Source organism: Misgurnus anguillicaudatus, chromosome 18 (genome assembly GCF_027580225.2).
Source record: "Misgurnus anguillicaudatus chromosome 18, ASM2758022v2, whole genome shotgun sequence".
Lineage (NCBI taxonomy): Eukaryota > Metazoa > Chordata > Actinopteri > Cypriniformes > Cobitidae > Misgurnus > Misgurnus anguillicaudatus.
This window is the reverse complement of record NC_073354.2, coordinates 6,752,935-6,778,396: the sequence shown is the minus strand read 5'-3', so window position 1 is coordinate 6,778,396 and position 25,462 is coordinate 6,752,935. Positions and strand designations below refer to the sequence as shown.

At 36.9% G+C, this 25,462-nt stretch overlaps 2 protein-coding genes across 2 annotated transcripts; one reads left to right on the top strand and one right to left on the bottom strand.

Moving 5' to 3' along the window:
* Positions 1-173: 173 nt before the first annotated feature.
* ube2j1 (ubiquitin-conjugating enzyme E2, J1) lies at positions 174-21,252 on the bottom strand. The gene is made up of 8 exons (XM_055186401.2): positions 21,062-21,252; positions 16,633-16,706; positions 15,409-15,540; positions 14,931-15,015; positions 12,358-12,463; positions 7,041-7,170; positions 1,557-1,676; positions 174-1,399 (listed from the first exon to the last, which is right to left on the bottom strand). Exons 1-8 carry the CDS (start codon positions 21,090-21,092, stop codon positions 1,130-1,132), a joined length of 948 nt encoding a protein of 315 aa, XP_055042376.2. The 5' UTR covers positions 21,093-21,252; the 3' UTR covers positions 174-1,129.
* A 457-nt stretch (positions 21,253-21,709) lies between these two features.
* On the top strand, positions 21,710-24,676 carry LOC129429597 (uncharacterized). The gene is made up of 4 exons (XM_073855688.1): positions 21,710-21,958; positions 22,051-22,221; positions 22,304-22,718; positions 22,928-24,676. Exons 1-4 carry the CDS (start codon positions 21,944-21,946, stop codon positions 23,920-23,922), a joined length of 1,596 nt encoding a protein of 531 aa, XP_073711789.1. The 5' UTR covers positions 21,710-21,943; the 3' UTR covers positions 23,923-24,676.
* Positions 24,677-25,462: the final 786 nt, after the last annotated feature.

Sequence of the window (25,462 nt, the reverse complement as noted above, 5' to 3'; positions counted from 1 at the left end):
GCAGCAGATATGGAAACTCCTACATTACAACAACACTCTATCATCCATCCATTACATTTACGCGTTTATCAGACTCTTTTATCCAAGGATTAGTAAACAATAAAGCGATTTGTCATATGGAGGCAATAATACAGGAAGTTGTAATTTAATAAGAGAGTCAGAAAAGAAAAGAGTTATGTATACATCAAGTTTATTCCATTATATGTCGACTTAAACATTAGGTCATATACATGAAAAGTATTGCCTTATAGTTTCATAGTAGCCTATGTTTAAATATGGGTAACAGGTGTTTAGTTTATAACATTAACAGGTCAGTTAGGTCGCTTGGCTTAAACCTCCAGAGTACAGAATTGATGTGAAAAATATAAAAACATTTTGGTGTCAAACTGGTTCTGAAGAACCGAGTGATGGGAAATGCACTAACAGAGCTGTACAGAGTGCTTCAGTACATTATTGTGTGCATTATTGACCGTTTAAAAACAAAATCTTACAACCATACGTCTACATGATTGTAATGTCTGTAAATGTTCATTCTGAAACACTGAGCACCACCAACGTCTTCAGGTTTCAGTAAGTTGCTCTGGTACTATAACTATGCTTCCTAAAAAGTGGAAATAGTAGTCTCATATACTAATATATTTTCACAAAATATACACAATTAAAACATTTCTTGCAGTGTAACATTATTTTCATGACAAATAAGAAAAAAATACTGTAATTGATGTTTATTTTAAGTTGTCTTGTGCACACAAAATTTCATTGAATTAAAATCTTTATAAATTAAAGGCAATACAACAAATGCTATCATTGTGTGCTATCATAAACGCTCAAACAATATCATGCTTATCTGTCATGAAAATAATTTCACAAAGCAAAAAATCTGAATGGTCCTTCAATCATGCTTCTTAAAGCAAAACATAATAGCATTTTTTGGGTTGACCTAAACATGTCTGTGGCAGGCTTTAACTAAATCATTACTGGTTATGTTGAAGTCTTCTCACATGATGAATTTCCCCTTTTTTAAAAGATGCAGAGGGTTAAGCGGAGATGAATGCAGGACAGACAGTCAGATGTCCCGGCTGAGAGGAGGACGTAGAAGATCTGGAAAGCATTGGAGCAGGTTTAAAGTTCAAAGCTCATAATCAAACTTATACTCGTGGGCCAGATAGATTCGGCGAAAGATGAGCGCAGCTAAAGCGAGCGTGAGGAGGACGATCAGGACGGCTGAGCCCGTGTGACTGTTGTCCTGTGGAGGATGCTGGACCACGGGTGATGCTGTAAAGGTGGGATATCTCAAGGGCTGGGGTTGGTTCTGCGTGCGTCGCTGCCGTGGACTCGGTGCTGTTGAAGAAGATGGACCTTCACTTGGGGTTTGAGGTGCCGCAGAGGCCGATTCAGACTGAACATGAAGAAAGAGAGTAAAGTTTATTACAGGGAGCAACTGCACACCTTGTGCTTATAGGAGTTATATTATGCGATCTACATGTATGTTATGGTGTCGTTCTCAACCAGAGGGAGGAACGGTTGTGTAAATGTTATCGTGTTTGTTTAGGTACCCGCTCAGCTGATGATGAGTCATCCGGGTCTCTGTCGTCCGTGGTCGAACTGCTTGTGTCGAGCAGGTCAGTTTTGCTGGAACCTGCTGCTGTACTTCCACTGCTTGAGCTGGATTCAGCCTAATTATACACAAAGATACGCAAGAGATGTCACACAACTATATGGCAATTGCAATGAATACTGCACAAACTCATAGTCTTTGAAAGCAAACAGAAGGGGAATATACACTGCAAATAATGACTTTCTTACTTAGTGTTTTGGTCTTGTTTTCAGTAGAAATATCTAAAAATGTTTAAATCAAGATGCATTTTCTTGAAAATAAGAAAATAAGTGTCATGATTCACAGAGAACGGGACCCAAGTGCAAGGTACGGTTTATTACAAACAGAAAACCAAGACCCACGTGGGGGAAAACAACATCACATGAACAGATGACAATACAGACGTGACTATACTAACTTGACTAAGACAATGACTAACAGACTTGACTATAAACTTTGACTAAACAGATTATGTTGCCACAAGAAGCAACAGCAACAGTTCAAACATACAAAACGATCCAGCACAGGACAGAACACACTGATGCCTTAAAGGAATATTCAATTTTCTTCAAAGAAAAATCCAGATAATTTACTCACCACCATGTCATCCAAAATGTTGATGTCTTTCTTTGTTCAGTCGAAAAGAAATTATGTTTTTTGAGGAAAACATTGCAGTATTTTTCTCATTTTAATGGACTTTAATAGAGCCCAACATTTAATACTTAACTCAACACTTAACAGTTTTTTTCAACGTAGCTTCAAAGGACTATAAACAATCCCAAACAAGGCATTAGGGTCTTATCTAGCGAAACGATTGTCATTTTTGACAAGAAAAAAAAAATGCTCTTGTAAACCACAACTTTTCGTCTAGATCCGGTCCAGCGCAACCTAACGTAAATGCGTAGTGACGTAGAGAGGTCACGTGTTACATATATAAAATGCACATTTGCGGACCATTTTAAACAATAAACTGACACAAAGACATTAATTAGTATCAGTTGACATACAACGACGTAGGAACAGTCCTCTTTCTCAACACTTGTAAACACTGGGGCGGAGTTTCGCGTTTGTCCTCAGTGACGTCATGACGTATTGCGTGGGGTCGCGCTGACCGGATCTAGACGAGAAGTTGTGGTTTAAAAGTGGATATTTTTTATTTTTCTTGTCAAAAATGACAATCGTTTTGCTAGATAAGACCCTTATGCCTCGTTTGGGATCGTTTATAGTCCTTTGAAATAGTCAATTAAATGTTGGGCTCTATTAAAATCCATTAAAATGAAAAAAATCCTGCAATGTTTTCCTCAAAAAACATAATTTCTTCTCGACTGAACAAAGAAAGACATCAACATTTTGGATGACATGGTGATGAGTAAATTATCTGGATTTTGCTTTTAAGAAAATGGAATATTCCTTTAAATAAGAAAACTAAACAAGACAACGAGGGAAAGACAGGTGAGGGGAGTTAACCAATAATGAATTAAAGAGGAGACAAGGGGGCGGGGATATAAACGAGACACAGCAACACACTACTCAAACAAAAGGCCATGTGCTGCCACACAAAACATGGGTACCGCCACGATCCTGCCACATGACCATAAACTACTATGATTAGGTGTGTTCGACTTCATGTGGCGCTGTGCAGACCGATCGGCGGCTGACTTGAAGCAGTGCATTACGGTTAGTAATTTTGTCCGACTTAAGCAGGCGCTGCAGGCACGTGACTGTGTCATATGGTTTTTAAGTACCGCGAGAGCGATTCGAGATCAGCCGAGTTAGCCAGCGTAGTTCGCCAAGAGGAGCTGCACGGGCTGTAATGACGACACAGCTGTTCAAGATTGGTCGGATTCACCACATGACAACAATCACGTGTATTTCATGCTTATTTTCACGCCCTCAGTTCCACGAATGCTCACAAATCTGTATTTTTATAACAGTTAAAGCTCTTTTCATGTAGTCGCGATGTTATATTGTGTCATCTTCATCAAAATAAAATGGAAATAGAAATGAAAAAACGTAGACCCCACTACATTGGTATTTAAATATTTATGCTTATTTTGAACGTTATTCTTGTGAAAACAGATGATGTAAGCCTCTTCAGTTCCACTCATGCTCATACACGGACATTCAAAACAGTATAATTCACTTTTTATGTAGTTTACATCTTACAAATCATGTTTATTGCGATAAAGCAAGCAAACGGCACGTTATCAGCCATGCCTGACGTAAATGCCTGCAAACTACGGGAACCACAGCGCGTCCGACATCACTTCTCCGTTTTCAGCTCCTCCCCGCCTACACGCGGCTAATCTGGCCGATCGGTTAAATCCAGCCGCAGCCGATGTCGAACACACCTATTAACTATGACAGACTGGCAGGATCATGACAATAAGTCTAGTTTTTAGACAAAACATGTGAAGAGTTTCATTGCAAAACGAGATAAATCCATTTTTTTACATTCTTGTCAAAACATGTTTATTATTATGTTATCATGTTATTATTTTGTTTTATGGTGCTACTTAGCTGTATTTTTTAAGTTATGAAGGTTTTTAATCAAAACAAACAAACTGCAGTTGCATTGAAATTAATTGGAATGCACAACCAAAACACACGATTTCTGAACAATTAAAAAAACGGTGGTTATCTCGTTTTACAACGAAACTCTTCATGTACAATTTAAGTGAAGATGTGTTTAAAACAAGCAAAAAAATCTGCCAAAGGGGTGAGAACATTTTCTTGAATTAAGTGTTTAAAAAAAAGTTAACTTATTTAAAGATTTTTTTCTCACCCCATTGGCAGATATTTTTGCCTGTTTTAAGCACAAATTCAATAAATTGTATATTTTTTTTTTGTCTAAAAACTACTTTTTTTGTAATTTTTCTCACCAAGAAAATGCATCTTAAGATTTTTTTTAGATATTTCTACTGAAAACAAGACTAAGTAAGAGAGTCATTTTTTTGCAGTGTATAAAAGACATAATTTCTTTTCCAATACCGATATCTGATTACTTAGAATGACATCTACTGAGACTGATAGTTTTGCATTTTTCTCCTTGTTGTCCAAAACTGGAAAAACGTGCTTTTATCTGCCGATACCGGTTATAGACTGATATATTGGTGCATCCCTAATATAAAGCAATATTCGGTACTAATTTGTGACCTGTATCTCAGTTGGAAGAGGATTGCGTTAGAGGCGCAAAATGTTGTGTGTTAACACGCTTACTGATAAAAAGTATACAGTGGTGTGAAAAAGTGTTTGTTTTTTTATGTTTTTGCATGTTTGTCACTCTTTAATGTTTCAGATCATGAAAGAAATGTAAATATTAATCTAAGATAACACAACATGCAGTTTTTAAATAAAGGTTTTTATTATGAAGGGAAAAAAAATCCAAACCCACGTGGCCTGTGTGACCACATTTCTTTCTCTTCTCCCTTTTCATAAAAAATTAAGTCCACTAAACAAGACCATAACTCTAAAACAAAATGAACAAAACCGTAAGTTGGGCATAAACTTTCAAAAACAAACGTTCAAACGGATAAAAGAGGAAAAAGCTTAACATATGGAAACAGTGCTACTTTGTGTACATACAATCCACAATACAAGGCCGTAACTCTAAAACAAGACTAATAAACCCCCAATTTGGGCTAGTAATTCCCAAACACAGAGTAAAGATTAAAAGATAAGTATTGCATAATGTTATCCCTGTCACAGGGAAAGATGTTGTATCTTCAAAACCTAAACTAACTCTTTCTAAAAACTGTTATCTTGTTATAAGCACATTTTGAACTATTACTATTTCCTAATCATTGTAAGTCACTTTAGACAAAAGTATCTGCTAAATGCCTATGGGCTCTATCTTACACCCGGCACAATGCGCCACGCAAGTATCTTTTGCTAGTTTCCACCCTGCGCAATTATAATTTTCACGTTTAGCGCCACGTTGTTTAAATCGCAAATGCATTTGCGCCCCCCTTTGTGCCCATGGGCGTTCTGGTCTGAAAACGAGGTGTGTTCAGGCGCATTGGCAACTAAAATAGACTACGCCATTGACCAGCGCAAAATGTTTTTTTTTTTATTTAAAGAGCGCATTAGTAATATGCGCCTATAAATGGGACGACAATGCGGGTTTGCTTATCACATACATGACTGCGCAGCAGCACAAAAACGTTTTTAAATATGAAAGATTAAAGGATTAAAATGTAAAAGATTATTATTGAGTCTCTTGGACATAAATGAGGACCGATTATGAGACGTTAGAAGGCACAAAGAGCTGCTTCACCTGCAGCCTGGTAAGTAAATAAATGCTTTGCTTTAAACAAATGCATCTGTTTTTAAATGTTTTTTTTTTAAATGCTACCTCACGGATTTATTGTATATGATGACTCTGTACTTGTGGATATGGTGAGATGAGAAACATTTTTAAGTAATGCTTAAAAAAAACTGACGCTGTCTAAGTGCTGAACCTTGTGGAGAGCCGTTTGTAAATTCTTTATCTCCTGTTTGTTACAAATAAAGTATAAACCTTATCTTACATACTTGTAAATTATTTTTTGATGATATTGGATAGCCATACATTTAAAGCAATTACAAGCCTGCTTTTTACTTCCATGACTAAAAGAAAACAATTTTTAAAGGTTTTAATAAAAAAATAACAATTTCAATACAAGTGAAAAACAACACAATTATTTAACATTAATCTTAAACTGGGGATCTTCTTCCTCCGCTTAGTTTTTCAGTTTACAAAGTCCGTCATCTAAATAGGGATTAGACATAGCGCCAGCGCAACTGGCTTTTAAAGGGGATGAGAGCTGTGACTCTCATTGATTTATTGCACGTTACGCCCCAAATACTACCATTACAATAGGACCAGCCCTTTTCGACCCTGCACTCGGCCCACAAACCATTGTTCCCGTCGTTAAATTAGCAAAAGTGGCATCGGACACGCCCATTTAGACGTTGCGCTGTGCGCTTTAGACAATGCGCTTAGATCGTTAAAATAGGGCCCTAAATGTCTCCTAAATGCCTAAATGTGAAATACAGCTACAACCTAAATGGATGCTCGTGGTTGTGTTAGGGGCGGGGCCATGCTCAGTGGCTCCAGTGCGTTATCGAGCCACCATTTTATCCTCGCACAAATAATCCTAAACACAGAAATGTGGAAAAACTGTTTAATGGTCTACCTCCACAATTCAGGACCATATAGTTCACAGTCTTTGTAATGCGTTTTAGCAATACATTTCTAACATTTATAATGTGTTTATAAAAAATTCTCTGAAACGACTTTACAAGGGCTATTACCGTAATATTTGTGGCAAATAAAGCATATCCTTGAACATCTTTCAGCACTGAATATTCAGTATTCACAGAACTGAAGAAAAAATGTGAGTGTATATATATATATATATATATATATATATGCGAGAATGAAAGTGTGTGTGAGTTTGACCTTAAAGCTGATCTGCTGCGCCAGTCTCTGTGCCTGAGCATCAGCGGGTCGACGGTCACTGTTAGGAGATAAAGCCTGAAGAGCAGAGCGCATTGAGCTGCCACAAGCCTCACAGCAGAAATCCTGAGACCTAAAACAAACACATACAGTAGATATCAAGCACACGCATACAATAAGAGTACTTAAACCCACGATGACCACCACATAAAAAACCTGAAGATAATTACATCAATTAAATCTACGCTGTCAGAATTAAAGGGAAAAAAGCTGTCACTGGGATGAATGTACAGCTATGATGGAAATATTTTCTACACAAAATCATTTTACAGCACTCGTACAACTAATTACCTTGTTTAATAACATTTTAGTAACATTTCAATAATTAATAATGTATCATGAAACCCGTTTATAAGAACAGTAAAAGGCACTTAGAATAAATAAAAAATCTGATCATGTCTTTAAAAATCTTTGATACAGTGTCTGGAGGTCAAGCCTGAAATACAAAAGACATTTTGGAAAACGTACAATTGCAACGCACCTTAAAAGGATTATAGGAAGAAATAGGAAGATTAAAAGCTATTTTAAGGATGCACCAATACATAATTTCTGCCAATACCAATTACTTAGAATAACATCTATGGAAACAGATAGTTTGCATTTTACTGCTTGTATCAAGTAGTAGAAAAGATAGTAGTAAAAAAACACTTGCATCTGCTGATACTGATTATAGGTTGATCACTGCAGTATAGGGGGCCAATTGACTTGCTGTCAGCAAGTCTGTATGAGTATATTAAGATGTGGGTGAGCTGATGTTTAGATGGCAGGTTGATCATTGACCATGTTTAGATGCATCCTCATAATGCAATTATAATGAGATTTTGGCAAATATTGCGATTATACTTTACAGCATGTAAACACAATAGTTTGATAAAAATGTGATTAAGCTCCTAATCGCAGTAAGTATAATTGTATTAAAACAGGTGCCGGAAAATCTGGTCATTGGCGGGGAAGCGTTTTCTCTTAATTGACGAGATATCTCGTCAATGGTGGTGAAAGAGTTAATCGCACTATGCGTCCATGTAAACATTTTAACCGCATCTATACCCCACTAACTGAAGTGCGCGTGTATTTGTCTCATGCACCTTAAGCGCAAATTTGTTTTAAACTTGACATTGGCAAGTTTTCCTGACTTGCTTTCAGCAGTCTGACTTCATCTAGAAACAGTTCAAATAATGCGACAGCAGCGTACAGTATAAAATCGTTACAGGCACTGTCATATTATTTTTGTCTTCATAACGGCACAGAATAACAAAATACGTCCATAAGAACATGTTTGTCATTTAACGCAAGTAAATTAAAACAGTGGACAGTAGAGCCCGACCGATTTATCGTTTTGCCGATTTTATCGGCCGATATGAGCATGTCGCAGATATATCTGTATCGGCGTATAAGCCGCAGATATGCGCCGATATGAACGTTTGTTACAGAAAACATTAAATGCATTTGAAAGATGTAAGTACTTGTTTGTCCAGCAGAGTGCGCCATACTGGTTGCTAATGGCGACCCAGATCACTCACTGTAGTGACACCATCCAATCCCCCACCCCCTTCACTTCAGTCAGTCTCTCAGGTCAGGTGGCATGGAAGCAGTCACGCAGTGTCTTCTTCACAACATTTTTACACCTGGTATTAAGACGCGCTTTGGTCGATTGGATTATAAGAGAGACGCATTTCCGCTTACATTTGGTGTTTTTAATCCGTCTCTTTGTCGACTTGCGAGTTAAAACGCAAGCGGGAGAAATGACGCGAGACGGAGAAATGACACGTTTAAACTACGCGCAGCCGTGCACTTATATAACACTATATGAGATTACTGCTGCTTGTGTTGTTAGTTAACATGCTCATTTCAGAGCAATTGATTCAATAAGCTCGCGCAACTCTACACCCTTGCTAAATAAAAGAGGCGGAGCGAAGAAGACGCTTTAGTTTTATAAAAATCTAAAGTTTGCACGGAACCCTGGGTTTGTGTTATAAAAACGTTGTGCACAACATTAAACATAGCGTACATTAGTATGTGCTCCGTCAAGCATTGTCTTCGTAACTGTGAGTGGCTAACTAATTTGTGAAGTACACAACTTACTGTAAAGCCAAAATTAATCAATGACTTCATAAGTTTCTCTTTATAACGTTATTCTCGTCAAAACTGCAAATGATGCAAGTTTTATGTATTTTGTTCTCTTTGTGTTTTAAAGTTATTTATAATAAGTCAAGTTTACTGTTTAGTGCACTGATATCCAACTAATTTTGGATAAAAAAGTTTATTGTTAACTTCTTGCCTATAGTACATATCTTTGTCACATCAATATAAGTGTTGGATCACCACATTTGTGAGTGATCACCACATTTGTGAGTGATCATTGCATTGCATTTATTCATATACAGTATATTATGTTAAAGTATATAGTGTATTCTATGTACAGTACTTTAGTATAATATACTGTAGTATATGTGTACTGAACTATAATATACACATAAAGAATATCGACCAATATATCGTTATCGGTCTTTTTTACTCCCTAATATCTGTATCGGCATCGGCCCGAAAAAACGCATATCGGTCGGGCTCTAGTGGACAGTATATGTGAGTTCATCGTTGGGCTATGTGTGAATAATAATAAACAAATATTAGCGAATAATCAGAAAATAAAAACTGCATGTAAACAGGAGTAAAGAGGTTTTAGCTCCAGTCATGTAAACATCTTACTGCCATTCCAAGTCCTTGCTCTGTTTATTGGACATAATAGCATTATTGGTGTACATGTAAGCGTAGTCACTGTTAAGGCGGTAATGTTGAATCACACAGATGTGTTGCCATCACGTCACATGTTTACATGTGTTGGTATGTGTGATGGGGGTGGACATTTAATCAAGATGTGTTAATTAGAGATACAGTGCTGTGAAAAGTGACCTATCGCACATCTCCGTCTGCGTTTAGATGCATTTCTATCTAAAGGACATTGCAGGCCCGCACATGCCACAAGAATGGATCAGCTGGATTTAATATTCACTTACTACTCTCTGGGGTGAAACATAATTTTCACTATACTGAGATTCAATGTAGAGCACAACAGCATCTACACTCCAAATCTTGACACAGTATGATAATACAGATATAATACAACCCTAACCCAACATTTTTCAAATAAACAAGGAAAATTTGTATCTCATTTATATATGGAACAATTAAACAACATATATTACCATCAGTTTCCATCTGACATATAAGAAAGGCTTGTTAGTACATCAACAGGCTTGGGATAGAGACAGAGCGCAGCGCGTCACAACCTGAGGGCCACGCCCACCGGGGGGGAGAGCGATCCGGCGGTCTCCATTGACTTTGTGTTGCAAAAGGCCGCCTCCTTGTCATTTCTGGCTTATAACAAAAAACTGAATAATGCCTAAAAGCTGCTTTGGGACAATATGTACAGCTAACAAGCCAAAGAACCCAGAAATAAGTTTTTATAAGCTGTCGAGCCGTAAAACCCAGCCTTTAAGGAGAATAAAGTGGATCGCCGACTGCGTTTCCCCCTATTGGACGCAGTTTTGCTGGTGGGAGTGCTGTGGGGGGTTGCCTGTTTCCATTTCTGTGTCTGAACGCTCGTTTTTTGAAGTCGACAGCTTATAAAAACGTATTTATTTATTTTTTTGGCGTGTTAGATGTACACCTTGTCACACAGCAGCTTTTAGGTATTATTCTGTTTTTAAGTTTAATCTGTAAATAAGTTTTTATAAGCTGTCGACCCCAAAAAACGAGCGTTTAAAGACACAAAAATGGATACAGGCAACTTTTCATAGTACTTCTATTAGTAGAACTGCGTCCACTAGGGGGAAACGTAGTCGGCGATCCACTTTATTCTCCTTAAATGCTGTGTTTTACGGCTCGACAGCTTATAAAAACTTATTTCTGGGTTCTTTGGTTTGTTAGCTGTACATATTGTCACACAGCAGCTTTTAGGCATTATTCATTTTTTTGTTATAAGCCAGAAATGACAAGGAGGCGGCTTCTCGCAATACAAAGTCAATGGAGACGGTTGGATTGAATTCCCCCCCGGTGGGCGTGGTTTTCAAATTTGCATAACGGCGCTCTGTCTCTATGGGAATCCCTGAAGATATCGAAAAGCGGACAATATTCATCAGAGCTCAATGCTAGTCATACCTTGATACAATTTAAAGTGATGCATAGGTTTCATTTTCCTCAGCACATCTGCAGTTTGCAGAAGATATGAAACTGAGAGATTGTGAACACAGATCTTCCTGCGCCAAACAATGCAAAGCACTTTACAGTAGAGTTTAACCGATCATTTAACTGTTCTGAAACTCAAGACATCTGTCTTTTCTTCTACTGGAGGGAGAACTGCTTCTACAACACTTCAAATCTAAGATGGTTTTCTCTGTTGAATCAGGGCATATAGAGCAAAGTAATTTATACCCAGAATGCTTCTGTTCCACAGGATCTAAGAAAGAATTAAGGTGACCCACAGGGTTAGGTGTTGGGGCCATTCTACCACTCTTATTTTTATTCTGAAACTTCTCATGTTTTTCTCTTTCTAGTGTGAACTGCTGTTGTTTCTGCACCTTTCGTAAAGGTGCCTGCTATTTGAACATAAAATGTAATTCCGAGCTGTTATAAAATAACATATTAAAGTTTTGGTGCTCACTCATTCTCAAGAGCATTTTGACACATTTGCAAAACTAATCCCGTGGCACAGTCTCTTATAACCTTAAAAGGTGAAAAAAACAATGTAATTCATATGGATTACTTTTGCGAAGGGTGGATGCACATCCTTTGGGCTTGAAGGATGCAACCTATAAGAGTCTGAAGGAGTAGTTGTTTACAATCATGCTAAGATTGTAATAACAATAAGATTGCGATGTCAGACAAATAATGTGCTGTTGTTGGCTGTGGAAAACAAGCATCCTTGCCGGACTACTCATATAATTTGCAGGGCTACTAGTATTAGTATTGTATTGATAATCTGTGCTCATAGTTGGTGGCATTAAGTGTATTATTTATGGTGCAATTCTTTGTTTAAAAAAAGTATGCACATTGTCGGCCCATGCATGATCATATTACTAACCATATGACCATATTACTAACGCGCTCTTTAAATAACAAAAACAATATTGCACCATTTAATAGTAATATAAGTACACCTCCGCAAACATAATAAAATAATTTAAGAAAAACACATTATGACCCCTTTAAAAAGAATTGTTAGAAAAGTGAGAGAATGACTAATGTAAGAGGGATGACTTACTTTTTAGCGAGGGCTTTCCTTTCTTCAGGAGTGTAATCCAGAGATCCTATCGCTCCTTCCCCTTTAGTTGGCATGAATCCAATGATCGCTATTAATGCTGTACGAACTGACACAGGAAAACATACAAACAGATGAGAAATTAAAGAATGCATGCTTCTCGGTGTCTCTTGTATTCAAAGAAACAGTTCACCAGAAAATAAAAAAACCTCATTTATTAACCCACTGGAGTCATTTGGATTACTTTAGTGATGAACAGTGTTGGGCAAGTTACTGAAAATTAGTAATTAGTTACAGTTACTAGTTACTTCTTTTAAAAGTAACTGAATTACCCTTCCAGTTACTGTATATCAAAAGTAATTAGTTACTTAGAAAAGTACTTTTAAGTTACTTTTATGTCTGCTTTTTAAATGTAAATATGAACAGTACTGAACAGTCAAACAATAAAATAATATGGATGGGCTATTTTACACGTAAGACTCTAATATATCACATACTGTAGGAGCCTATTTTGCTTTAGATTCAACCTTTGAATATTTTTGTTACATAACATAACATAGCTTAATATGTAAACTTACTTTATTTATGTATATCATTTAGATCATTTAGACAAGTATTCTGCATGTTTACAAAAATATATAATGTGTTAAAATTGTGTAGTGTCTCTTTAACTCTTTCACCGCCATTGACAAGATATCTTGTCAATTAAGAGAAAACGCTTCCCCGCCAATGACGAGATTTTCTGTCTTTCCGCAATACCGCTATTATCCACAAGGTGGCGCCCTTCAGCAACTTTTTAAACCCGGAAGTATTGCCCTATGGCAAGCTGCTGCATGTCCGTGTCTGTTTTAAAGATCGCTCTGAATGGGATATCTATGAAAAGTCCTTCACAAACATGGAATTATCTCAGCTTTTTGCTCAAAATGTGGTGTTTTTGCAGAAACCTACCCATATTCAAAAGCTGATTACAAAAGAACTGCTGAAGGTAGGATGAAACAGTTTTTTTTGTTTTGTATGAAAGCAGAGGGTATGTTCTTTCATTTGATATATTGTATGTTTATATATTTAAAGAAGAACATTTTCTGGAAGGCATTAAACCTTTGTGAAAATCATGAAAAACGCTGGCGCTGGCTGGCAACTTTTTTTAAAAACGCTGGCGGTGAAAGAGTTAAAAATTTGTAGACAATTGTGTCAACATGTCATATTTTATAAAATAAATTACCATTTTTCTGATTTCATATTTATATTAATAAGTTAGAAACGTCTACGCTGTGTCCTGCAGACAGGCGCGGTGCGCGTGCAGCAGGTGACGCAAATTATGGGTCCTCCGAAGGTTAGACCGTCTCATTTCAGTTCTCTTCGCAAACTTCTGAGTGCCTTGAAAGGCCGAGTGCTCACCTTTTATCGCATGCTTAGTAGGGTGCAGCCCTTGAATTGGAACACAGCTTGTGAAGCTTGCCGCAGGGACTGCGCTCTTTGGTCATATATTGTTTGTATATATTTTCTGTTGGATTTAAATGATACACAGGGTTAAAGGAAGATATTTAATCAGAAAACGGAGTAGGCTACGTGGATTGGTTTGTCCGACGGACACAGAGCGATTGGATTGTTTTTCCGGATATGGAGAGACTGAAACTAAAACTTAAAGCGAGCTCACACATAGAGTATTAACACAGGCGTACAGCGCAGTGTGAATATTTTAGTGGAAACAACAATCGCGGATCGTTCTCTTCCACGAAGGCCGATGTAAACATCTAAGAATATATGAACATTTCTCAGATTTATTGCTTTTGTGGACTACAAATGCAAGTTAATGTCATGCCGGGATTGCTTGGCGAAGATAATTTACAAACATGAGACCGGATGGATTATGACTTGCGCACAATTTTTAAACAAAGGTATGTTGTCCCGTTTAGATTTTTCATGTTCATTCTAAATGTCAGCTATGATGAAGTGTAATGAATCATTGCGCCGCCAACTACGGTCCTGCGACGTCAGATATGTTGTCTATTTTTTACAAAATAGAGTAACGCGAGTAACAAACTCATTTAAATTTCAGTAATTGTAATTGCGTTACTTGATTTAAAAAAATGCTTCGTTACATGCTCGTTACTGTTAAAAGTAGAGGAATTACAGTAACACGTTACTCCCATCACTGGTGATGAATGGATGTGTTTTGAGCATTGAAACATTGAGCACCATTCAATGGCATTACAAAGCTATGAGGAGTGAGGATGTTATTTATTATAAGATGATTTTGTGTTCAGCTGAAGCTGAATGGATGGATGGCGTTTGGTTGAATAAAGTATTTAACAATATAAACTACTACTTTCATTATTGTTTATATGTGGTACATACGTAGTATTAAAAAAACTGGGCCATATTTTATATTGGTTAGTCTTAACCTCATAAGATATTTACTTGGATAATTGACTCAACTCAGTGAACCGCAAATTTATGTTTTATTTTAGGAGCTGGTGACTTTCAGTCTGCTGCTTTCACAACAGAAGTGTATTCAGAGATAAAGTACAGATGTTTGCATGTGTGTATGTGTTTGTGTGCTATACGATACATACTGCTCCATGATGGCTGCCATGTCTCTGGATGGTGACCAGAAATGCTAAGACAGATCTTCTTCCCAACTTCAAACCTTCCATTGGGCTGAGGATAAGAAAACATTTTGTATTACTTTAAATCTAATCAGACAGAATAAAGTGAAGGTCGACAAACAATGATCTAGGATGACTGTTAATGCATGCCAATATTTATAGTTTAAAATGTTGGAAATATGAATATTTTTCTTACACAAACCCTTTGTTCCACTTCAGAAGCTTTTTATTCACACTTTAGTCTTGGATAAGTTTAATTACTTTTAGAGACAAAGGCTTAGATTAAGCCAGGAATAGGCCTTAGATAAATTAGGACTTTTATATAGCTTTTATAAATGTGATTTAAAATAAAAAATTATTGGTGTGCACTGCTAAGACAAAACCATTTGTCTGAATTAGTTTTTGGGAAAGTTTAGGGGTTGAATTAATCTGAAACATGACTTACAGTGAGCAGAATGATGCTGGGTGGTTTCATTGGGTATTCAGGGGGAAGCACAATCCGACCGTGATAGACTCCACCATCAAAGTCTGAATCTGGAGGTCCTCTAACAGAGAAGTGCCATTCAAACAGGTTATCCTGCTCAAAACAGATCAGATATCATGAGTACAACACTGATCCCAAACCTGCTTGACTAAACATCAACATCACTGACACAATACGCACAAACAAGACGGAAAATAGAGACAAGCTCCTCCCAGATTAACAGTAATATAAGAAATACCAGATGTAATACATGTAAACTACAAATATAAATATACCAGTTTAAGTTTTAATGCAAAACATGCTTTAATAAAACATTTTGACATTTACAAAATTTAAAAATGTATGTGTTCCTATAAAAAACATATACAGTAAACTCATGCTATTGGTTAAGCTCATGTGTATGCAGTTTGTGGGGCTGGCCAAGCAAACAAAGCAATGTTTTGAATAAGCCAAATAGGTCACTTTGATTACAGATTTCATCTTTCTACACGTGACTTATGGGCTATTTCAAGCAAATGTCAACCTTATTATGAAGAGTAAAGTTTTTAACCATCTCATATGTCAACATTTCATGGTTTAAATTCCCTGTTTTAGTGTTAAAATGTTTGAAAAAATGTTTACTTATTTTCCATATGTCGATATTTCCAAACAAACGCAAAATTTAGAGAGGGAGAAATGTCACATCCATAACACTGTTTCTTCCTCCTAAATGCGCATACAAATATTAAAATAAAATAAATACTACTCCCTTTTCTATTTGTTTGCTATTATTGCTTTTGGTTTGTGCACTTTAATTCACAAAGTATGTTGTCTCCAAAAAAGTCCATAATGCTGGAATTGCTCTAATGTGAAATATATATATATATAATTATATTGATATTGGATACACAATGATTTTGCAATTTCTTTCCCAGAGTTCTGTATATCAATCCTCGTATCAAAGTATTAAATCTTTTAAAGTTAAGCTCATAATCTTGCTTAATGAATATAAAAGATGTAGCATAGAAACTGATATTTCACTGTTGCTTTGTTTCTAAAGTAAGAGAAATCAAGTGTTTGTGTACACTAGTGAACCAAAACCAACTCACTTCACTTCAGGTTTTAAATGTACTTCAGATTATTCTGATAAGGAACGTATTGATAAAATGAGCACTGAATAACACTTGAGATATGAGTGCAGGTCACCTCCAGTGGTTGAGCGTGATAATGTTCTGTTGGGTCCCGCAGTTCTGCAGCCTCTTTCATCAACCTCTTCACGGCTAATAAATAAACAAACAAAATAAATGAATTTATAAATGAATACTTTTTACATTACATAGAGTTTTTACATTTTATAATTTCAAATCACATTCCTACTGTATGAACCATACTCCAGTCGAACTTTTAAATCTGCACTCAGTTTCGGTTTATGACTGTTGTTTCTCCCTGTTGGAGCACCTCTGGTTTTGGACCTTTTACTGACATTTTATGGTGTGGATGAAGTTTGTTTATCATATATCTGTTGGAGTTGTTTTTAATCTTTGTTATGTTCAGTTTCATTGATGTTATTCTCTATTTCATACAACACACACTATTATGGATGTTGTTGTCTTTACTAATTTTCACACATTGTTTGTGCTGTTATTTTATGCTGTCAGCCTTCTCTGGAGTGTCTTTCAATAAACAGAGCCTTACTGTTGTGTATGAATTACACTAAATTTATTACACTATTTTGAATTACACAAAGTTCCTGAAGCTTGTTAAAACTGTCAGGTAGGCCTACTAAATGTTAAAGGCACGCTCCACTTTTTTTTGAAAATATGCTTATTTTCCAGCTCCCCTAGAGTTAAACAGTTGATTTTTACAGTTTTGGAATCCATTCAGCTGATATCTGGGTCTGGCGCTAACACTTTTAGCATAGCTTAGCACAATCCATTGAATCTGATTAGACCATTAGCATCATAGATATGTATATAAAGGCTAGATGGCTCGTCCGCGCTGCTGGCCAATTGAGTGCAACGTCCGCATTTTGGCGGCCATCTTACGACAGGGCGCTCGCTCACTCGTAGCATTGAGTTTTAATGATGCAGGTACTTTTAAATGACCATAACTTGCTTAATTTTTTACCGATTTTCAAACGGTTTGGTTTGTTATAAACGTCAAAGATGTACCTATGACACTGCATACATATACTAAAAATAAAAAATAAATTCATGAAACATGTTAAAGCATCCAGAATTATAGCCACGTTAATAACGTTTGTAAAAACCCAAACCGTTTGAAAATCGGTAGAAAATTGAGCAAGTTATGGTCATTTAAAAGTACCTGCCCCATTAAACTCAATGCTACGAGTGAGCGAGCGCCCTGTCCTAAGATGGCCGCCAGGTGATGCCGTTAGGGACTCCGCCTTGAGCCATCTAGCCTTTATACATATCTATGATTAGCATCGCGCTAAATAACGAAAGAGTTTGGATATTTTTCCTATTTAAAGAGTTACTTAATCCTAAACCAACTTTTTTTAGGTAATGATCTGTAAGAATGATGCTTTATTAGTGCTGTTCATTGATTTTAGTGATTTTTTTGACATTTGGATATAAAGTGTTTCAATACTACAATCTTATCTGCTTTCGGCCCCCCCTATCCAGCACTGGCCTCAGCCAAGGCCGCTGGTGGAACAACAACTCCCTCGGAAGAGCACTGCAGCGAGATGCTCTTGCGTTCCCTACCTATCTCCCACAGACACCTGCTGATTGTTGACTCTGTTTGGACCTAATCAAGGTTTACCATGTGACAAATAAAGCTTCATTCATATGGTGTAAAAACATCTGAGTGCTGCCCTCTTCAGGTTGAACGGTGGCTACTGCAGTTGAATTTTCCTATTGGATGTTGGGTCAAAAAAATACCTCGTGAAGTAAGCAGGTTCAACTAGCCTGGCGTTGTCATACTCAATTCTAGTCAGAATTTGAGTCTGATACCGCTCCATTGAGCTATAATTATGAGGCGTGTCTCAACCGAACAATGCCTCTGCACTCAATTGGATAGACCTATGACCAATCAGAGCAACGGAGTGTGTGACGTATGTTGAAATGACGTCTTTGCAGCTTGACCGAACTGCTAGTTATTTGCTACAATGACACACACTACAAGTCTTGAGTTAGCGAACGTACATCAACACCTACTATGTTTACAACATTTTATTTATATCACATTAAGTCATACAGTAAGACTATCTCTTACCATTTGTACATTAGTTGAACTTCATCCACGACGATACCCATTACGTTTGCTTGAAAAAATATCGGAGCCTAGCATGTCCCTCCACGATTCCGGGCTTCCGAAAAGAAGCTGGCAACGACCGCTAATTATATCCATCTCGTCGTGCACACCGAGTTGCATCGCCGTGATACCCATTTCAGTTGCTTCTTTAACTTGATCCTTCATAAGTCAGTCCTTCCAGAAAAACGCTGAGTTTTTTTGTGATTGTTGCGAGCAAAAATCCTCGATTTTGCGGCACGTTTTCTTAAAAAATGCGTGGAATATGCAGGATATTTATGCAATTTATGCGATGGAATTGCGGGAATTTGCGAAAATTGCGGAACTTGCAAAAACTGCAAAAACTTGCAAAAGCTGCAATGATGTTCACGTCACATAATCACGTCACTTCATAACGTTCCCATGGCAATAGAGGACACGGCTGCGCTTTTGGGAAGTAAATGCAACATTTTTCAACTTTCTGCTAATATATATGTGACTTTTTGCTACGAAAATGCGGAGATTATGAAATCGTGCAAGCCCCGCATATTTTGTGCGCGGAAATATGTAATTAATGCGGCGAAAGTGTGTCGTATTTGGAAAAATGCAGCCCGCATAAAAATGCAGACTTTGGCTGATTATGCAATATATCGCGCGATCGCACAATCGCGTTTTTCTGGAGGGACTGATAAGTGCGACAACTTTTGACGAATCCCGTAGGAAGGACGGCAAAAACATCAACAAATGCTTTGCTCGCGTTTCTCTGTTCTTCTTTTAAAATCAATGCTCTGTCGATATCTTTTAGAACAGACTCAATGTCAGAATCCACACATCTGATTTCTACCGCGGCAGCCATTTCGTTGTAAACAGATTCAACACTCGCGCTCTTTACTGATCGTTACTGATCATCTGTCCATCATCGTATAAAGCCTGCCCTGACAATTTGATTGGTTGACCAGCTTTGGGTCGAGCATAGTAGCTCCTCAACGGTGAAACCCCAGACCGATCTTCCCGTTTCTCAAAATGTTGTGGGCGGGGCTAAGATCGGCTGGCACCCAGGCTAAGGTTCAACCTCACCACGCCCTTGTTAAGATCTCACCACACACTTGGTACGAGCTTAGTTCGTCCCCTCTATCTCTGTTGGGATCTGCCCACTTTTCTTGCATTTTTCAAATATTGCCACTGGGTGGAGTCAGGCTCTGACCAGGGGTTTAGTTACGCTTTAAAACTTGACTCTTCTGTAGTGACATTGTGTACTAGACCGACGGAAAATTAAAAGTTGTGATTTTCTAGGCAGATATGGCTAGGACTATACTCATTCTGGCGTAATAAATTATAATCAAGGACTTTGCTGCTGTAACATGGCTGCAGCAGGCGCAATGATATTACGCAGTGCCTGAAAATAGCGGAAAGCCTAGCGTGCAAAGAAACTTAACTAAAATGATTACTTAAGTGGAGCTTTATTAAGAAATTATTGGCAATGGGCCATTAAATTATTTAGAAATAATATGTTAAACTTGGTGTAGTGATTAACTGTAATGCGGTCAACAGACTTGAAGTTGGAACTACTTTATAGGTGTGCGTTTAATAAAAATAATGCACACCCTTAGAACATTTGTCAACCAATCAGCATTCAACAGCCCTGTGGTATAATGAAATGTACAATGATTTTAAAAAGTAAAAACAATACAACTTTGTTGAACTATGAATAATTCATAATTTATAAAAGTAGTGTGCTTATAAAATCATATTTTTTTGGTTAGTATAAATGTGCAATCACAAATACTTTTATTATGCTGGTGGCTATGAATTTTGACAATTAACCAAGTAGTTTGTTAATGTTTTTATATTAAACTTTCGAATATTGTTACATATAGTTGGCGTATTGGTTAAATTACACAAAATTAAAACACATTCAGATGCCAGTCTAGAATAGAGAATAAAGGCAGAAACGCATTTCTTTCTTTTTATTGCTACCATGTGTGCTGTCAAAGGTTTCGGGCCATAAATATTTTATCATTTAGATAACATAATGTTTAATGTTCCTGTCAATGATGTGAACTAGGTAGGTAGAGGATGACAGAACGACAGACAACTGCATGCCTCAAATCATTCAGCTAAGGTTACTGTAATCCAAATACTGATGATCTTTGGCTGTGCCCATAACATACAATAAAACAATTGACATGATGCCCCAAACAAAAACAACATAACTAGACTATAACATTTGAGAAAAGTCGAAACAGCACAGAGTGTAGACATGCAATGTATTATTGACATATGGTTAATGTGACTGAGGCAAATACAGTTACATCATAACACGTAAAGGCTAGTTTATATAATTGATGACATTAGTGCCGATGTATAAAGACTGCTGTCATACCTGGACTCTTCAGATTATATTTGCTCTCCATTACGCGTGATGTGTTTATGTTGTTTGGTAAGAATCGGCAGGTGTTTATCTACAGCTGTTACCCTGACGTGGCACTACTGAAGGTTTTCCTTCTTTCGAGATAAATTTCTCAAATGTCATATGAAAAATGAAAACAGGAAGTATCAACACATTTTGAACGGTAAAACTTTATTGGTGAGCTGCAGACGAACACTCGAAATGACATCATCGCCCCACCCTGCCGGAGAGCGCGCAGTGCCCCCTTAGATGAGACAAAGAAGTGCAAATTATACAGTGAAGTATCGATAAAATGGCATTTAGCATGACAAAATAGTAAAGAAACTAAGGCTATAGTCGGACAATTGTACTAATTAATTTTTTAAACTATAAAATCTACAGTGGCGGTCTGTCTACCTTAACTTCAAAGGGTAAAAACCACTGATCTATATAAAAATCTTAGGAAAACCAGATACTGCCGGGATGGCCAGTTCAACTCATTTACACTGCTGAATATTAATATATTAATGTTGTCAATATTAGATATACCGTATTATTAACATTATAATATTGATAATCTATTTGAATACTGCTGCGTCTCGACTCTCCACAACAGTAGGTGGCGCTCTGCAGCACTTTAATACACCGATAAACCCACTCAAGAAAGAAGGAACGAAGTCAAACTACAATCGCTGCTTGTTTACATCAGTTGTATTGTAATGTGATTGCTGCTTTTCTCTCTTAAGTGTTTTATTGAGTTTAAGCGAAGCTTGTATAGTTTTTACTCATTCACAGTTTTAGAAGATGAGAGCAGAAATCTGAAAAAAATTGTGTTTAATTTCTTAACTTACCTGTTATCTTTTTTACTGAATGTAAATGTGTTTAAAAAAGGTGATCATATACCGTCTGTTATAATATCTGTTAATATTCCTGCTCTTTAGAAAGTTAGCATCATTAAGTCATGTTTTTGTATTTGTGTTCAGATGTTGATGTTAGGAGATGAGATGGATGTGATGTGCTGTAAATCAGTAGGAACTGATCTGTCCATGCTGGATATTGATGATTTCATCACAGAAATCTCTCAGCTGAAGAAAGAGGTGGCGTTACTGGAGACAAAACTGAGATTAAGAGGAGATGAAGGACTGATGAGAGAGGTTTGTACGGCTTAAACATCCTTTACATGAATCACATGTTTGACAACATCAAATCATTTATAATCTTATTGTGTGTTGTGAGGATGTGGATGTGGTTTGTTGTGAATCTTCAGTGTATGTGACTGATACCACACCACAGCCGCTGCTGCTGGACTCTAAACTCTCTGAAGAGAAATCCAGACACACACAGGACTCCGATCCCAGTCTGACTTTACTCTGTTATACTGAGTCAAAGCTCACAGACACTCAGGACACTACAGTGTGTGACAGTAAACAGGGCTTACAGGAGGATCAAACCTCCACAGAGTCTCTGGATTCTGTCTGTAACGCTGGAGAACAGCAGCAGATCCTGCAGACCAAACTGAAGATGTGTTCAGTCAAACTCATCGACTGCAGGAACCTGACAGAGATGAGAAGAGAAACCACAGAGGAGGAACATCACACTGATGAAGATGACAATCATGATGATGATGATGATGATGATTTTAATCCTTCAGGTATGTTTCCTCAATGTTGTATTTTTACACAATATACTGCAGTTGCATTGACTCTGGATTAGATTTCTGTGTTTATATCAGATGATGAAATCCTGCTTCACTTCTGTGTGAATGAATAATACAGGAATTCAGTTCTGCACATCATTGTGTTTAACGTTTGTTGGATCAGAAGTCAAAAGAGATTTTTAATGCTGTCGTGTTTCTTTCAGATAATAACAGTGATTCATGTTCTGATGAAGAAACAAAACAGCGACCGACAGCACAAACTTTTTCCTGCGTCACTTGTGGAAAGACATTCAGCTCACGGGGACATTTAGCGAGACATGAGAGAAAACACACAGAGAAGAAATTCTTCACCTGTAGGAGATGTAAGATCAAATTTCCTTCCTTACAAGAGAGGAATCTTCATTCAAAAGAGCACAAGAAGCAGTTTCACTGTGAACAGTGTGGGAAAAGTTTTTTCATCTTATCTCTGCTGAAAATTCACATGGAGACACACAGTGATGAAAAACCTTTTCACTGCAGTGAATGTGACAAATATTATAAAACCAAAGCAAATCTTGATATTCATAAGAGAATTCACACAGGAGAAAAACTGCTCGAGTGTCCTCACTGTGAGAAAAAATTCAACCACAAATCTCATCTGACATATCATATGGTTTTACACAGTGATGAGAGACCGTATCAGTGCAGTCAATGTGTAAAAACTTTTAAGGATCCATGCTCTTTAAAGAAACACCAAAAAACACACATTGATGAGAAACCCTTTCAATGTTCACACTGTGATATGCGTTTCCTCCAGAAAGTTCATCTGAAATCTCACGAGAGATTTCACACTGGAGATAAACCTCACCTCTGCTGTCAATGTGGAAAGAGATTTACTCATCTAAGAACTTTTCAAATTCATCAGAGAGTTCACACTGGAGAAAAACCTTATAGCTGTAATGTTTGTGGGAAGAAATTCACTCAACAGGTAAACTTTCTACAGCACCAGACGATTCATACTGGAGAACGAGCTTACAAATGCTCTCATTGTGAGAAGACGTTTGCTCGATCAGATATCCTGAAGACCCATCAGAGAGTTCACACTGGAGAGAAACCTTACAAGTGCTCAATCTGTGGAGAGAGATTCGCTTATTTAGGAAGTTTACAGAGTCATCAGAAGAAACATGCTGAAGAAGAAACTCTACTGCAATCATCGTAACATTTTAGACTTCCATAGTAGGAATAATCATAAAAATATCATTGGATTGAATGGGTACCGTCAACTTTGTGCTTACCATCATTTATCAAAATATTTTCTTCATCATTTATCACAATACTTCCAAAATATTTTTTTCCTACTATGGAAGTCAATGGTCACTATCTGCTGTGTGTTTACCATCATTTCTCAAAATATCTTTTGTGTTTTTAGAAAAAAAGAAATTCATACAGGTTTAGAAAAACATGAGTAAATGATGACAGAATTTTCATTTTAAAGTGAACTATTCCTTTAAACTATGTGAGTGTGGCGCTCTGTGGTATGGCACAGATTTGAGCAGCATCCACAGTCACAGCGGACAGATGCATGCTTGCAGACGCTGTGCTTCTCGTCCCGTGTTCGATCCCCTTAACTGCAAATAAAAAAGACTGTATGTGTGAAAAGGACTATTAAGATGTTTGTTTGTTTGTTTGTTTTAATTTAATAGTTAGTCTGCAGTCATCTGTCACATATTTTACACTGACTGTATTGAAATGAATGCTGTTCTCCCAGTCCATTTTTTTACAAGAGCTGTAGTAACTGTTTACAATCACAAGATGGCGTAAAAACATGATTCATGGTCATAATTTATATTAATTTGGTTTAATTTAATGGTTCTTTCACATGTCATTTTAATTAAAATGTTACTGGGTAAGTATGCACTGCTACATTAAAAAGTTATTTACATCAATAAAAATGTATGCTATACTGAACTGTACATGAGGTCCAGAAATGAATATACAGTATGGTACACAACACAGTTAAAACTAACATACCGGATTACATTTTCAGGATGTTCGTCATCAGAAATGATAGAAAAAAGAAAAAAAATCATGGACAACATTTGTTATTACTAAAGTTTTATTATTTAATATTTTGATTTCAAGTGAACAATTCAAATTCAAAAAGTCTGAAAATTGTATAAATCCCACAAACCACAACGGAGGATAAAATGACCAACCTTCGATACTGAAGACAAAATAAATTCAGACAATAAATGACAGTTAAAGTTTAATACATTCAAATGCAATTAAGTGAAGTTTAAAGCCAGAGTAAAGCCTGAAAACACACATTCACACAAAGTTAAATCAGTAAAAGTCAGCTTGTAGTGAGATGACTGAATATATTCACCAATGTTTTCTTTATTAAACAAATAACATTCAACAATCTCACCATATGCAAGCGGTGACTTACCAATCACGTCTGCTTATACTGCTGCAACGAAAGAGATCTTTATACAATAATCCTGACAGATTGATAAGGTTAAACAAACTATTATGTATTTGCTATACTTCATTTGAAAGTATCATAAATTGTAAGAATGTGTAAAAATATAAAACTTTTAAATTTGTTAGTTTTTTTAGGATACATTAGTTAAAAATACTTAAAGGAATAGTCTACTCATTTTCAATATTAAAATATGTTATTACCCCAACCAAGAACCGTTGACACATCCCTCCACCATCTGTGCGCGCGCACGCAAGCGCCGGAGCGCGCCGCGACG